This window comes from Macrotis lagotis, chromosome 7, assembly GCF_037893015.1.
Source record: "Macrotis lagotis isolate mMagLag1 chromosome 7, bilby.v1.9.chrom.fasta, whole genome shotgun sequence".
Taxonomy (NCBI): domain Eukaryota; kingdom Metazoa; phylum Chordata; class Mammalia; order Peramelemorphia; family Peramelidae; genus Macrotis; species Macrotis lagotis.
Genome location: NC_133664.1, coordinates 172,767,910 through 172,784,999, shown reverse-complemented (window position 1 = coordinate 172,784,999; position 17,090 = coordinate 172,767,910). Strand labels below are relative to the sequence as shown.

Sequence of the window (17,090 nt, the reverse complement as noted above, 5' to 3'; positions counted from 1 at the left end):
CTAATATCATGATCCTAAGCTCCTATGATATTGCTGAGAAACATGGATTTAAAGAGTATATCAATAACTGCCAATTTCTATACCAAATTTCTACATAAAGGGAATTTTTGTGAAAGTTAGTTCTACACAAATTAAAAACATTCTCAAGAGGGGTATTAATAGGGAAAATGCTTACTTTCACATTAGATATTCAGCATGCCATTTCAAAATTAATTTTACAATGTAGAAAATATAAGCTCCTAGTATTACTGCTTGACAGCAAAAAAAATTGATTCTATATAATAAAATGCTTTTTTACAGGTTCTTTTCCAACAAAATCAAAATCTTCAAGATTATAACAAAAGAAATTACCCTGCTGAACAATGCTCTGCTAAATAAACATCAAGTGAGTCATAAAGAGAGAGAGATATGCTTGCCAATGGTGTCAACCACTGTGAAGGAAATCCAGGGCAAAGTCTAGGTCAGAGAGGGATTCAAGTATTTGTAGAAGACATTGTGCTCTTTGAAGAGATCTGGAATCACAAAATGGAGTTTTGCCTGACTATTCACATAGGAAAGACAAGTGGATGAAGAATGTTTATTGCCCAAATTTCAACATACTCATGGATGCAAAACTTACAGAACAGAGTTTCTTAGCCTGAGGTTCACAGATCCCTCACAGAGTTCTAGTTAGATTTCAGGAGATTGATGAGCTAGCATGGGAAAAAGTTATCTTAACTGGTTTCCTTTATAATACTGCACACTTTATCGTACATATTTTGAAAAATCATATTAAGGGTCCATAGGTTTTACTAGACTGTGAAAAGTGTCTATGACACAAAAAAAGGTTTAACAATATTGTACATCTTAATCATCAAACAAATATATATACATAACTAGCATTAAATGAAGAAACTAACAGTTTCAATTGCTTTTTGAAAATTGTAAAACTCCTTTACTGACTTCAAATTTCTACTAAAAGTAAAGGGCTATTTAAAAAACCTCTAATGGTGATTTGTGGCAGTGAGAAATGGAAGTGGCCGCTGAAGAATTAGAGATAAATATTACAAGGGGCACTAGAAAGACTCATGCTGATATGAATAGGCTACAACACTGAACCCATCAGGAATTCTGAAAATCAGGAGTAGAACATTTCATTTCGGAATTGAAGGAAGTAGAAGAAGAGATTTTGAGATGCTCATGTGACAGGACAGAGGAATGATAGTCGGTCAGAATACTACAATGGTATCTTTGTGATGTCAAAAAAAAAAATAAGGAAGGCCTCCAGAATGTTGGGAAGACTGACTATGTAAAATATAAAAAAATAAGTCATGTAATATAAGCAGTTAAAGATGAGATTTACACTGATGAAAGGAAGCCCAAAATTTATGAGATAATGAATATCAGTAAGGAGTGATGGAGTTAAATCTTCAGAAAAATGGTATTCAGGAATAAAGGAGAATAATGGAATAATTTCAAGTTGGTCACAACTTATTGGAGTATAAATATAAGTGATTATTCACTTATAAAATATAAGTGATTATTCACTTATAAAATATAATTTTATTTTATGTGCCAACTTCTGTTGCAGAGGACAGTTGAGAGATCTGGGTCAGAACTCGAAATTTTCAAGTCCCTACAAATTAAATTAATAGCTACTTTAATTTTTGGTGTCTTTTAGGTGTGTATTGCAAAGAAAATTTTAAAAAATGCTGGAAACGATGGCTTAAGATTGGGGGATGAAAAAAAGCTTGGATACTGCATTATACTCTGCTATTAATAGTTTATTCAAGGGAGTCAGGAAGACTAGTAAAACTAGCACCAACTAACATCATGACTGTATGAAAATGTGGTATGATTCAAAGTCCATGCTAGCAGAATATAAATCTGATCAGTTCACATAGCAGGTTGGAAATCGTTAAGAGTTCCAGTAAAGACTATGTCTACTTTGCAAAGACCAGTCTCAGTAAGAACAGAGAAATTCATCACCTGGAGATTGATCATCTGATGATGAATTCTTTAACTGTGACCATGGAAACCCATGAAACAAAGAAAACTATAAAATATATTTTCCATTCTGCTTCTTCATTGGCAATGGCAAAAAAAGGAGAGAAAGAAGAATCACATAGGTTTTAGACAGTATGTTGAACATTAACTCAAGGTGCTAAATAGGAGGTCTTTGTCCTGTGAGCAAAAAAAGTAGGTGTAGTAATAGAGAAAGTGAATAATCTCAATTTTGACAGTCTTGCTATAAATGAAACCAGAAAAACAAAATAAGTTTAAGTTAAATGTAATGATGGTTCATAGTTGTCCTTGGAGAGATAAAACAAAGGTGCTGGTTTTATCATGTGTTCAAAAGCAATAGCAACCTTGTTGTCCAATTTCATTGCAGTGCAGTGCTCATGATAAGAATACTACCAGTACTTACTGTTGAAAAGGGTAAGGAGGGTAGAGCAATTCTACAAAACACCAACATTCAGTTACTTCAATAGAAAGATGGAGAAAGGAGAAAGGTGAAAGGGTTTGAAAAATGGTTTGGGTTTCAGAAAAGAAAATAATAAAAAGCTACAGAGACTGTACTGAAGTCTCACATCTATATTTTCTCAAAGAATGCTTTCTTTAATAAGAGAGCCAGAAAGTACTGGATATAGTCAACATCCTAATTACACCCCAAAATAAATCTGACTTAGGAAATAACTGCTTACAGATGTGGGAATAATTTCTGAATCAATGTCTGTGTACAATCAGAACAATAGCTTATTTGAGCAAAAATAAAATCAATTATCAATCAGAAGAATAAAAATGAGAAGATATGGCATTGAAATGAACTCTGATGTCGACTTACCTGAGAACAGGCTGGCTTTAACAAAAGAATATTCTATAGAGGTCACTTCTTTTACACACAATTCACTGACTGATAAAAAGATTAGAAGAACCCATTGTTTTTGTTGGCTTACTACATTAAAAAATTCATTCAGCTTAGGAAAATTATGTTTTAAAAGCTATCCTTCAACAAAGTGTCTTTAGTGGCAAGTTCCTTGTAAGTAGAGATTGTTTCATCTATTGTATTGTGTCCTCAGTGTTTAATACAGCCTAATACATGATGGGTACTTAATGCTTCCTGACTGATATGTCAAATTCATAAGATTTCTTTAAAAATGTAATAGCAGAGATAACATCTTTTCTTTTCTTTAAAATCCTCTGATTATTAATGCCAAGGACTTAAATCATGGAGACATGTTTACCAAAAGTCTTTGCCATTATGTTGGCAGACATCTCACCCAAAGTCCAGATGGAAAGGGGATCCCCTCTAGTTAAAAAGTTATCCATGGTTCCTTTTTGGAGTTAACAGTGTGCTGATTACATGGAGTCATGAAATATCAGTTTCCTAAATAAATATTTTTATTAATTAAAAGAGTATAGAAAATGATCCACATATAAAAATAGCAGACCAAGAATATTAATTATTTAGACTATGATATACAATTGGATAAAAAATCCATAGAGCTTATCTGCATGTTTCTGTATTTTGGACAATTTTTTCCCTTTTAGTAATTTTTTTTATTTTAAATTTAAACATAAAATGAGAAAAGAAGAAAAAATGCCATAAACACAACAAATCATAACAGAGGATTCAATATAAAACAATAAATTTCCATTTCAAGAAAGCCTATATAAATAAATACTACAGTGTTTTCAAAGCTGTCCAATTTTTTTTTGCTTCCTTGTTTGTTTTTTGTTCTCTGCTGTGTTATTTTTAATTTTATCCCCCCCCTCCCCACTTAACAAGGCCATAATTAAGCGAAGATAAATATTCATATGGTCAGATAACTATGAAAATGCATATGTGTGTGCGCACATATACACTCATACAATACATATAAGACCATACTATGTTTATTTCTTCCTATTATGTTACTTTGAAAATAAATAAATCCGAGTCTTTCTGTGTTTTTCTAAATCAATCAGCTCATTATTCCCTATATCATAGTAATATTTCAATTCAATCACTTCCTATCTGAGAGATTGTCTATGAAATCCCCCTCCCCAATTTTTTTGCATTCTTTCTGTTCTTGGCTAATATACAAGCACATTTTAATTTAAAATAATCAAAATCATTCGTTTTATATTCTAAAATACTCTCACTTTAAATTATAGTTTAAGAAGTCTAATACTGCTGAATCTACTTTGTTTATATTTTTTTCCTGGTTTCTTTGAAGTTCTGACATTTTGTTCTTCCAAATGAACTTTGTTGTTATTTTTTTAACTCCATAAAATAACTTTTTAGTAATCTAATTGGGATGACATAAAATAATTCAGTTAGGTAAAATTGTCTTTTTTTAAAAAATTATATTGGCTTTTCCTAGACAAGAACAATAAATATTACTTTAATATTTAGATCTGAGTTTAATTTGTATAAAAAGTATTTTATGTTTATGTTCAAACAGTTCCTGTCTGTTGTGGCAGATATACACTGAGCTATTTATTCTATCTAGACATTTAAAATGATCTAAAACAATATTAGATGATATTTCTGACAGATAGCATAGGTTCTCTTTTTCACTTTTGATTTAATCTATTTTACCTTTGTCTGAGACCATGATTACTATTCCCCCCTTTTTACATACTAAATTCTACTCCTATCCTTTATTTTATCTTTGTGTGTATTTCTTGTTTTTATTTTTTTTGTGAAAATAACATTGTTGAATTCATATTTTTAATTTGCTATTCCTTTCTGTTTTATGAGTAAATTTGTCTGATTCACCTTCTGAGCTACAATTACTTGTGTATTTTCCTTCTTCCTAATTATCCTCACTATTCTTCTTATTAACCCTAGTTCTTCTCATTCCTTTGCTTTACTTTTGTCTGTTACCTTGCCCCCCATTCATTAATGCCCACCTCTGACTCCTTCCATTATCCTCTCCCTCAACCCCATCCTCTTGTGCTCATTTCTTTCTCAATTCAAAAGATTTTATGCTATTTGAACCACACACACACACAAACAACACACACACACACACATGAATTGTTCCTCCTTAATTTATTAAGTTGTTTCTCCTTAATCTATTCCTGATAAGAGTAAGGTTTCAGCACTACCTGCCCTCCCCCACTAGCTGCTTCTTTATCGATTTTTCCTTTTATGCCTCCTTTGTATGAGACAATTGCTTCTTTTTCCTCTCTCCATATAGTTTTTTTAGAATTACCCTATTATATTCAGTTCAACCAATGCATTTTTCAAACTACTCAAATAATGATCACAATAAGATTCCTGTTAAATAGTTTTACATATATGAAGTAAATAATTTGATCTTATTGAGTCCCATATAATTTGATCATTAATGTTTACTTTCTATTTCTCCTGGATATTATATGTTGAATTTTTCCTTAAGGTATGTAGATTTTTGTCATAAAAGTCCTTGAGTTCATTAAATATCCATTTTTTTCATAAAGGATAATATCTATCTTTATTAGATTAAAACCCCAGGTTATAATCTCAATTCTTAAAAAAAAAATGCTAGGTCTTGTATAATCCTTATTGTTAGCTCCATTATATTTTATTTTTTTCTTGTTGCTTCTAATATTTTCTCTGTAGTGTGGGAACTTTGAAACTTGGTTATGATACTTCTGTGAGTTTTCCTCCCGGAACATCTTTCAGGTGGTGATTGGAGGACTTTTTCTAGTTCTACTCTGCCTTCCCATTCTAGAGTTTCAGGGCAATTTCCCTTGATGATTTCTTGTCATAGTGTATAATAAAAAAACAACAACTTCAGTACGTTATTTAGGAGAGTCTTTCTAGCTTTATTTTGTTCTCAAGGTTGAATAGATCTGAGAAGTTTTCACTTTTGATTTCTTGAAATATAGTATACAGACTTTTTATTTCTTCTTAGCCTCTTTTCCATATGAGTTGTTTTAGATGATACCTTTTCTCCCAATCTTTTGATTTTGTACAAAATTTTGTACTGTCTGGTGGAGTCTTGATTTCTTTTTGGTCCATCCTAATCTTCAGGGATTCTATTACTTGGATAAATTTTATGACTTTTTGCTTTAAACTATTTATTCTTTCAACTTTCCTTTGGAGACCTCTTGGCTTATTTCTTCTAGTTGCTTCTAAAGTTCTTTTGGAAAATCTATTTTCCTTTGAGTTTTGCTGTTGCTATGTAGTTATTACTCTCCTAGACTTGATTTTTAAATTATTATTATTATTATTATTATTAGTTATAGTGGTCTAGCTCTTGAATGGGAGCTTTGTGTCAGGACTAGGCTCTACCTCTTGCTACCCTTTTGGATGGTGTAGCCAGTCTTGCTTAATCTCAACCTGGGTAACTTGGATTGGCATGCTGACTGATCTTTATCTCCTGGAAATAGGCTCCCTTGGATCTTTAAGTTTCAGAATACCAGATCTTTAGGGTCCTCTAATACTTTCATGGCATTTCATGAGAGTGTTATGGATTTTGGAGCTCCTGGTATCTGAGTACTGCTGCTTCTGGTGGCTTACCAATAACTGCAGGGTGGGTTTCTGACCATCCTGGTGTTTTTACTGGGAGGTCTTCTTTTGCTGCTTCAGGATACAGAAACATGTAGGCTACCAGGGTCTAAGGCTGGCCTCTTGGTATGTTGCCAAGTTTATACTATATTTGGCTACACTGACACTGACTTTTCTGGTGGGTCCTCTTTCCTATTAACCTTGGGCCATTGAGTGACTTATTTTTAAATTCGAGGGTAGAATAAGTAATTTACTCAAGTTTTGTTTTTTCATTAGATTTTTTTGATCATTATTTTGTTTGGTACAATTTTTAGGTTTTGACTAGGGTAAGCATATGAGAGTTGTGAAGTTTGCCTGCCTATATTCACGGAGCTACCTTGACCAGAAGTTTGAGGAACCTAAATCTTTACTATTTTGTGATTAACTTAAAGATCTAGAGAAGATAAAATCCCATTGTGTTTATTGTTTATTAATAAAAATTATTTGATTTAGTAGAACATAACACTATATTAAAAGCTCTTTTTTACTCAGCTCTTGAACACATAAAAAGGGCACTTACAAAGTAGACCAGAAAAAGACTGACTGTATATTAAATATGAATCTTCATTATGTACAAATAGCTTTCTAAAATGCATTAAAATTCAAAATCTAACTTTTAAAACTGTCAGTCTTATTTGTGTTTCCTTCTAAACTTCCTTTTGGTTCACTTCTATGTGTTTTTTAAAATGATTTAATAACTCTCTCTTTTTTCACAGGAGCAACACCAACATTCCACTCCCTCTTCCCAAACTCCCTTTTCCCCCTTTATTAAACTCAAATAAGCATAAAGGCTCTTCCAACATGGTGTCTCCAGTACATACATCAGAATCTTTCAAGATTCATTCAAAGACATACCAAAAGGAAGAAAAAAGGAAGATAATAAATAAGTGTTTATTAAGCACCAAACAATCTGCATGTCATTGTGCTAAGTGCTTCACAAATTTTATCTTATTTGGAGCTTATCAGAACTATAAGGCAAATCTTAATATTAATATCATTAAAAAAACTCCCTTGATCCTTCAATTGACTCACGCTATTATACCTTTAACAGACTATCTATACTTCTTGGTGCCACTTCTTCATCTTCCATTTATTTGTCAGTGCCTTAAAAGTTGGTTTTCAGTTGTACAACTAAAGTGAACCTGGTGTCCCCAAGGTGACCAATGACCTCAAGTGTTAAATCTTATGGCTTTTTCTCATTCTTCATACTTCTTGGCTTCACTTACTTAGGATATCATTGATTAACTAATTCTGGATATTTTCTCCTCCTACAGATTTTGTGACACTATTCACTACTGGTTCCCCAGCCAGGACACCCACTCCTCTGCCTGCAATTTTACTTACAACCAAACCACAAGAGTCCTCAATAGCTATCCTGAGGCTCTTTTCTCTCCTTATGCCTTCTTTCAGTGATCATCACATCCAATGGGTTCAATTACTATCTCTAGGAGCGGGTAGGTGGCACAGTGTAAAAGCACCAGCCCTGGAGTCAAGACACTTAATAATTACCTAGCTGTGTGGCCTTGGGCAAGCCACTTAACCTCATTTGCCTTGCAAAAACCTTAAAAAACAACAATTACTATCTCTATGCAGATTAAATACCTTACATACAATCTACAAATCCAGCCCTAATCTCTGTCCTGAGCTCCAATCTACATCAATAATATCTCCACTGGATGTTTTCATCTGGATGTCTCACAGGCACCTCAAAATCAGTATGTCCAAAGCAAAACTCATTATCACTTCCTTTAAACTTGCCTCTCTTCAATTTTCCTTTCCTAGAAAGCAATGTGGTGAGCCAATGTATTTTAGTCATTATGATTTATAACCCAAGTCTACACTTAATTCTTCAATCTCCCTCATCCCCTCTGTTCCAGTCAGCTGCCAAGTCTCATCAGTACCATCTCCACATCTTTTATATCTACCCCATCTCTCAACTCATATCCTAGTTCAGGCCCTGGACTTATCTTGTCACTACAAGTGGTCTCTTCTCCAAGTGGTCTCTCCATACTAAACATCTTCATTTCCTTCAAAAGATCCTCATCTGGAGGCAGCTAGGTGGCTCAGTGGATAGAGCACCAGCCCTGGAGTCAGGAGTACCTGTGTTCAAATCTGGTCTCAGACACTTAATAATTACCTACCTGTGTGGCCTTGGGCAAGCCACTTAAGCCTATTGCCTTGCAAAAAAACCAAACAAACTTAAACAAAAAGATCCTCATCTGAATTTCAGTGCCTTTAATTATCATGGCTGTCTTCCTTTAAATAGAGGAAAACCAAGACTGAATATAAGTTTTGAGATGTGGTCTAAACTACAAAAAAATGTATAGTGAAATTACCATCTCCTTAATCCTGGTTTAAAAGTTTCTTAATGCAGCCTAAGTCTACATTAGCCATCTGGAATACTCTATCACCCTGCTGGTTCAAAATAAACTTATAGACCCCTGAAATTTCCCAGATTTTTTTTCAGATAAATTACTCTCTAGTCATGTCTATACCATCTGATAATTATAGAGTTGATTTTTAAAAAATAAAATACAAGGTTTTCACCAAATAAATTAACCTCACTGACCCTTAGTTCCTCCCTTCATCTGTAAAATGAGGAAATTGGACAACAGGACTTATGAGAACTCTTCCAGCACCAGCTCTAGAACCACACAAACACACACACACACACTATATATATATATATATTATGTGTGTGTATATATATATACACACACATAATATATATGTATATAAAATTTCATTTCTGACTTCAGCTCAATGTTCTACTCTGTCTTTTCCTTAGTTCTTTTTTTTGCTTTAGTGCCTTAAAGCTTTTGAATTGCAATGATCCATCCATGAGGCATCAAATTAATCTCAAAATGAGTTAATGTGGCAATAACTCCTAAAGAAACAAAATGAGTCTGGTGCATCTGAAAAGGTTTCCTTCCCATTAGCATCTACTACTTAAAAAAATAAAAATGTGTTAATAGGAATAGCATTTTGTGTGTGTGTGTGTGTGTGTGTGTGTGTGTGTATGTGTGTGAGAGAGAGAGAGAGAGAGAGAGAGAGAGAGAGAAGAGAGGGAGAGAAAAAGAGAGGGGGAGAGAGACCTTCCCATCTATGATTAATATATACCTCACAATATATGTCTGTGACTATATAGGGTAGATGGTGGATAGTCATAAGAGGAGTGGAAGAACCACACACTTGGTTCCTACCCCAGTGCCAAGGTATTACTGCTATTAAATAATTGTAGGGAAAATTCAAGGTTATTGTTCTGAACTTTCACAACATTAATCAGAAAAGAGAGACAAATCTGTATCATTGCTCTAAATAAAACATAATCTCTCAAATTCTGTTGAGATAGTTATCCAAAATCTGATGTAGGACAGTACACCCAGATACCATGGTGACAAACATTATATTAATATAGACAGATGCACTGATAGATTAAGAAATCACATAATAATAAGGCATATTCATACAGAGCAACATAAATAACATCAAATCATCATTTAAATGATATTGTCAAATAAAGAATTTTCAAAAAAATTTGTTCATAATTTTTAATTTTGATCACTACATTTTTATGCTTTTAGTGGCCTAATAAATAAGAAACAATACCTTTTTTACTCTTCATGTGAAGACTACTCTTTCATCTCTACTTGAGATATCTAATAAAAAGAGTTAGACCATCCTAGGATAATATATTTTAATTTGTCATTTTAATGAGAGCTTTGCGGTAGCTCAGCTTCGTTTACTAAAGAATTTTTTTTTTTAGGTTTTTGCAAGGCAAATTGGGTTAAGTGCCTTGCCCAAGGCCACACAGCTAGGTAATTATTAAGTGTCTGAGACCGGATTTGAACCCAGGTACTCTTGACTCCAGGGCTGGTGCTTTATCCACTGTGCCACCTAGCTGCCCCTACAAAAAATTGCACTGTGGGCTGCGTTTTGAACAGTCCTGTTTTTAAAACATTTAAGTATTCAGTTGTCTATTTCAATTTGCCATGAAGAATGTTGAGATTATCAATTCCTTTCTGTACATAGTCAATTCAGTAGAGCTCTCCCCTCTCCTCAAGATAAAATCCATCCTCATATCCGAAGCATATATTAAATGAGCATGGCTCATACATTATTTAACTAGAAATCCATTTTGAATATGCTCGACATAAACCAAAAGCCAACTGGCCATGTGAAGCATTTGGACTGCTTTTTCTCACTCCAAAATGAATTTGGAACAAATTCTTACCAAGGGGCATTAGAAGATAGAATTCTAAACATTAAGACAACTCATTTTGCTTCTAGAAGTAATATGTTCCTTTTAAGGCTTATAAGCATATGTAGTTTAAGGAACAAAAAGGAAGAGGAACCAAACCTGAACTGACCTCTCTACCACTTCCCAGCTGAGAATATTATGAGAATACATATAATTTAACAGCAAGAAATAATAGAAATCAGAAGCATTAAATTATATATAATTTTCCACAGTCCAAACATGTTTAATTAAAGTAGCCTTCAGAATAAAATTTTAAAATGTGTGCCATTTCTGTTCTTGTTATAAAGAAACAACCATTCAATCTACTTAAACAAATTCTAGATGAGGAATAAGTATAACAAAATGAAGTGACAACAAAAGGGTTCATATGAATTTTTAAATACTTCATGGAAGATATACATGCACACATATAACAAGGATGGGATAAGATCATAATATATCCAGGGTCTTAGGTTTTAATTGCCCATTTTAGCAAATCTCAAAGAAGGGTATAAGCCAAATACAGTCAGTTTTCTTAATCTTACAGGAATCATAGTTCATTTCTTGGAGTACCACCAAGAAGTGTTCCCTCCAAGAGGATGTTCTGATCTGTTATTGTTATCTAAGCAGACCATCGGTGCTAGCATCTAACCAAGAAAGCAAAGATGTTTGTGAATCTTATGTCAGTGAATATACGTAGTCAACCAGTACTCTCTGGTGCACTTGTAATTTCCTTTAAATGTCACAGGATCCAAAAATAGGGTTGATCCAACACAGTCTAATTTCTACCACCAACAAAATGTGATGATAAAATTTCCTAAATATATTCATTATTAGTTCAAATTAAAATCACTACTTTGGTAATAGGAAAAATGAATTTGTAGCAGAGTTTTCAGAAAGTCATTGTCCATATGAATATTTATCTTCTCGATAACTTTACAATCTATAAAGGCTACAGTAGGTATAGATTGAAATAGTCCATTATGTAAAGAGTAAACACATAAGTGAAATACTGTACTCTGTTTATGGGTTGTCAATTATGTTCTAAATTCAAATCACAGTATTCAGTTTTGCCTTTAGATAAAAATCTTAAGGAATAGTATGATATAATCCTCTTCCCTATGCAGCTTAATAGTAGCAAGCAATATCATGAACTCATAATTATATTTTGCTTAAATAGATCCATAATGAAATTAATATAGGTACTTTTCCCAAAGAAGCAACTAAATGGCTTAGTGGACAAAGTTCTGGGCCTAGAGTCAGGAAGACATGAGTCCAAATCTAGTCTCAGACACTAGCTCTGTGGCACTGGGCAAGTCATTTAACTTCTGTTCACCTTAATCCACTGGAGAAGCAAAAGACAAACCCTACTGTACCTTTGCTGAGAAAACCATGGATAGATAGCACTGGTGTGTTATGGTCCAAGAGGTTACCCTACCAAGAGGTTATGACTAACTGAAGAACAACAACTCTTTCCAAAATATTGTATTGCAATCCATCTACATCTTCTTATCCTATTTGCCTATTGTTCATTAAATTTTCTATGGCTTTATCAATGAACATGGAGACCTTCCTTAGCACTTATGACATTACAAACATACCAAAACCTGGGTTATTATTTACTGATTTTACTACATGATCACCTGATATATGAATTCATGTGTAGCTTTGGATATATATATATATATATATATATATTATATATATATAAAAATTTATATACATATATATGAATAAACATGAATATATATGTGACAATAGATCCCTTTGATGCTATCTCTTATAGTGTCTTTGGTATACAAATCATGCTGCTTATCAAACATAGAAACCATGGAAGAATGCCATTATTAAAATGATAGGTTTTGTTCTAAACTCATATAATGTCAGAGTGGAAGGGACTTGAGAGCCCATCTAATCCAACCCACAACTGAACAATTCACTCTGCAACACTATTAACTAACATGTCTTAGCTTAGTTCTTCAGTAAGAAGATCCGCTCTCTGATACCTCTATTAGTTAGGAAATGTTTCCTTATATCAAGCCTAAATGATTTTTATAGGATGTTATTTAGGGGATGATGAGTTAGTTGGGAAGTGAATCTTTAGGACTTTAGTAGAACCTTCCTATGAAGTGCTATGGATATAACCATCTGACGCATTTTAAACTAAGTGTGGATGGATTAAGAATTAATTTGTTGGATAGAACTGTGGAAAGAAAGCTCTTGGGGGAAGGGCCACTATTATGTTGGCATCACAAAAAAAGTAGGTCAGTTACAGTCAATCTTTTGCTCTTATCTTCAGTTTTGGAAATCATCAGGTTGATGAGTTGAACTGAGTTGTTTATTGACTACTCTCCATTCTTTATGTGTTTCTGTATTTTCAGAGTAATACTTAAAAAAATCCAAAAACTGGCCTTTACATATTTTATTTTGGATGGGGACCAATTTACTTACATTTGTCAAGATCCAGATGAGCTATAGTTATCTTATATTCTGAGATTTCCTAGAGGCAACTTTAGGATGAAGGTAAAATGATTCAAAAAAAGACTTATTTGAAGGGAAGCCCCCAGGACTAACTCTGTCCCTAGTGCATGGGACATTGAGCCATGGATTACATGATTCTCCCACTGCTTTTAATTCTGCCCTCTGGGGCAGAACAAATTTAATCCCTCTTCCACCTGACAGCCATTCAAATATTGCTTTTGCCACTCTGAACTGTTTCATATGAATCTTCCCACACTGGTATTTTGTATTCTTCATTTGTTTTCATTTTCATAATTTCTTATTGTGAAATAATTTTTCATTACATTCATGAGTCATAATTTATTTAGTCATTTCTCAATCAGTAGGAATGAATTTTGTTTTCAGTTTTTTTCTATTATAAATAATGCTGTAATGTGATCTGTACCTGTAACTCTTACCTTCTTGTCACGCATAGTACCCTAAGTCCTTAAGATGTAAGTCTAAAATAAGATCATTGGGTCAAAAAGTATGAATAATTTAATCTGATTGTATAATTCCATATTTCTTTTCAAAATGGTTTTCTCATATATCCTCCACACTATATTTTTTCATCTTTTATCATCTTGGTCAGTTGAATGGGTGTAAAAATTCTACCTCAGAATTACTTAAACTTATATTACTCTAATTGTTCTAATGTAAATAGTAATAAAAAATAGCAAGCGTTTCATCGTATTTTGGGATTTATGATATGTTTTACATTTATTCTCTCATTTGAAGGTTGAGTAACTTATCCAGGGGTTGCACAACTGATAAATGTCTGAAGTAGAATTACAACTCAGTTCTCGACTTCAAATTCAATGTTTTATCCAATGAAACAATTAATTACCTGTTATTAGTTATCATTAATAATAATTGCCTTTTTAATTTTTTTAAATTTAAGGCAATGGGGTTGAGTGACCTGCCCAAAGTCACAAGCTAGACAATTATTAAGTGTCTGAGGCCAGATGTGAATTAAGGTCCTCCTGACTCAAGGGCCGGTATGCCACCTAGCTGCCCCAATAATTGCCTTCTGAACCAATTTCTGTCCCAAATTATAGACCTTTTAAAAAAGTTACTAATTCAGCCTATTGTCCTACTATTTTATTTATAATATTAAGGAACTGATCACTTTGTTTCTTCTTTTGATAACTGTGTGTTTTTATGTTGACCACTGAAAAATAGTTCTTAATATTGTAATTATGGTGTCAATTCCATATAGACATTTTCATATTATCTTTTTTCCTGAGGATTTTAAACCAAAATTATTTCTTCCTGTCTATACATTTTATTACTACTTTGGAAGCAATGTCTTTTATTGTATAAGAATCATTTATGTTATCTTTTATAATTTCTTCTATACTGAAATGGTTAGAAGTAATCTTCCAGGGAAATAAAAAGGCAAATATCAACTGAAAAAAAATTGGCTGCCTCAGGTGCTTTTCAAGATGACCAACTCAAGTTGTAAAAGAACAAGTTGAGTTTAAAGTAATCTTTGCTCTAGCAGGCAATCACAACCTGTTATTTCCTCACAATCATACTAAAACAGATTCCCAGAGCATAGACACAGCAAATTGTTTTCTTGCTTATATCTCAAAAAAGAGAAGAACCTGAAGTAAATGGACCATGGCTCCTATTTCAGTACTGCTCAAGGAGCATACATTCAGAATAAGTTAGGGCTAGGAACCAAAGTCAATAGGGCTCTAGGCAGATAAGATTCTTCAAAGCCATACACAATTTCCAATCCTCTTTCTTCCTCCTTTTCATTACAGGTACAAGACAAAGTTAATCTATATTCTTTGGCGCGTGTGCATGGGTGCGTGTGTGTGTGTGTACATACTTACTGACAGGCTACTTTAACAAGACATCCATAGCCTGGACAACAGGTATTTTTCCTGGGTAAAATGTTAGACAAAATTCTTAAGTGACTGTTGATCTCATTCAGGATACTATCATAGTAGTGGTAAGGTACATGAAATCAGTATCTCAGCCACAACTAGCAGCTAGAGGACTTTAACTTCGGAGAGACTGCCTCTTCCATTTGGATTCTGTGATGGACATCCTCCATAGTATAGGAAAATACATTTGAGGAATATCCATCTTCCTGTTTTATACCTCACTTGATATAGAATCTATAATCAGAGGGCTGCCAAACAAAATTAAATATTTTTGTTGTTTTATTTATGAAGGAATTTTGATATCTTAATATATACAAAAGAAACTCCTTTTTAGAGGCAAACATTTAAGGGCACATTTTGCTCTAGAGTCAATATTCTTATGATCAGCAAAGATTTTTTACTTTTCATACTTTTGAATCAAATGTGTGACTGTAAAAATGAGGTCTGTTGTATTTTGTATAAGCTTTCTCACATAGATCAATTTCATAAAAATTTTGTGGAGATAAGAAAATAAAGCAAGGTATAATATAATGAATTAATGCAAAGAATGTGGATGAGAATGGCCATTTAGCAGTTCCTTGAACAATCATCATTTTGAACAATATTATAAATACATATTTAAAATTTTACCAAAATTTATTCTTAGGATTAAAAAGGGAAAAATTTAAGCTGCAAAGAATTTAAAAATCTCAAAATATTATGAACTCAGTATTTGGGATTATTAAGACCAATATAAGTAAACAGAATTATCTTTCTAACCAACTTATTTCCTCTATCATATGCATTCTAAGATAGTTACTAACTCAGATTTTTGTCTCACTACTTTACCTACAAAATTAAAATTCCTCCAAGAAATAAGCTCCACTGCTTTTTTGATCTATGCTATAATGAGTGAGTCTCTGTGGACTCTTGTGTTATTCAGTTTCAGTAATCTACAAAGGATTATTGCTTTGCATTCTGAAGAATATTTTAGATGTCTGAGAAATCTTTTGAAATCATATGTCAAATGGCAATAATGACAAAAGACTTATGATAGAATGGTAGCCTTATATAAATAGAAGAAAAACCCTCAACTAAACCTCCCAACTCTTATAACCTATTTGATATAGCAGATTTGAGTTAAAAAAATGAACCACCTTTTCCTCTACCAATATCTGCGATCTCTAAGAACAGAGATGATCAATTCTTAGAATGGACCTTTGCATAAATGAATTTTTGTAAACCATACATTTTATAATATATGAGTTAATCAAAATTAAGTTAATAAGAGCTGGATAAGCTGAACAGGACATTAAGTCAAATGTTAGGAGAATGGGATGAACATTTATAGGTTTAACTATTTTTGTACAAATTCTTATCAGTATTTATTAGTTGGTAGATCTTAACAACATTGGAAAAAAGATGTTTCAAAAATCTTTAACATAACTTGAATAGAGGTAATAAATATTACTATCATTATGTAAAAACTCAGATATTGGGAATTACTGAAGGATGAGTTGGAACTATAATTAATGTACCTAAAGTTATATCAACAAACAAGTGGGATTTAAGGATATTATCAGGATAATTCAAATAAAAAACATCTGTTACTTGAAGATTTGGGGTCAACTGTTTCTCAAGCTTGAATTATCCAGATAACTGCCTTAACACTTCGCTGTGATTAAATATTGTCAAGGCTGAATGTTCTGAGATTATTCTACTCTCTAGTCAGGGAGTGGGAAGTAGAGATATTCAAGGCAATATTCTTTTATAATTTACCTTTTCCAAACACTTGAATAATGTCCAATATTTCGATCTAAAATGGATGAGAAAACAAACCTGTATCTGTCTACTTGCAATGACAAATTTCATCCACTATCCATTATAAGGATATCTCAACTGCTGCTTTTAAAATGGGCCATGATCATTTATGGGTCCTAATTTCCAATCTCTTTAATAATGTTAATATACTGTC

The 17,090-nt window shown here is 32.9% G+C and overlaps 1 protein-coding gene across 8 annotated transcripts in view; it reads right to left on the bottom strand.

Annotated features, from left to right (window-relative positions):
• Positions 1 to 17,090, bottom strand: part of BEND7 (BEN domain containing 7) — a 134,714-nt gene that overhangs the window by 37,173 nt on the left and 80,451 nt on the right. For 2 of the 8 annotated variants that reach the window (XM_074194099.1, XM_074194097.1), the window contains exon 8: positions 1 to 17,090. This exon is cut by the window's left edge and continues 15,109 nt beyond it. The exons of 5 other annotated variants lie outside the window; for them this stretch is intronic. Coding sequence is in view for 1 of the 3 variants with exons in the window: in XM_074194097.1 (XP_074050198.1) it covers positions 17,053 to 17,090 (38 nt within the window). In the remaining 2 variants the exon portion in view is untranslated. One more of the 8 variants, XR_012470129.1, reaches the window with a different exon arrangement.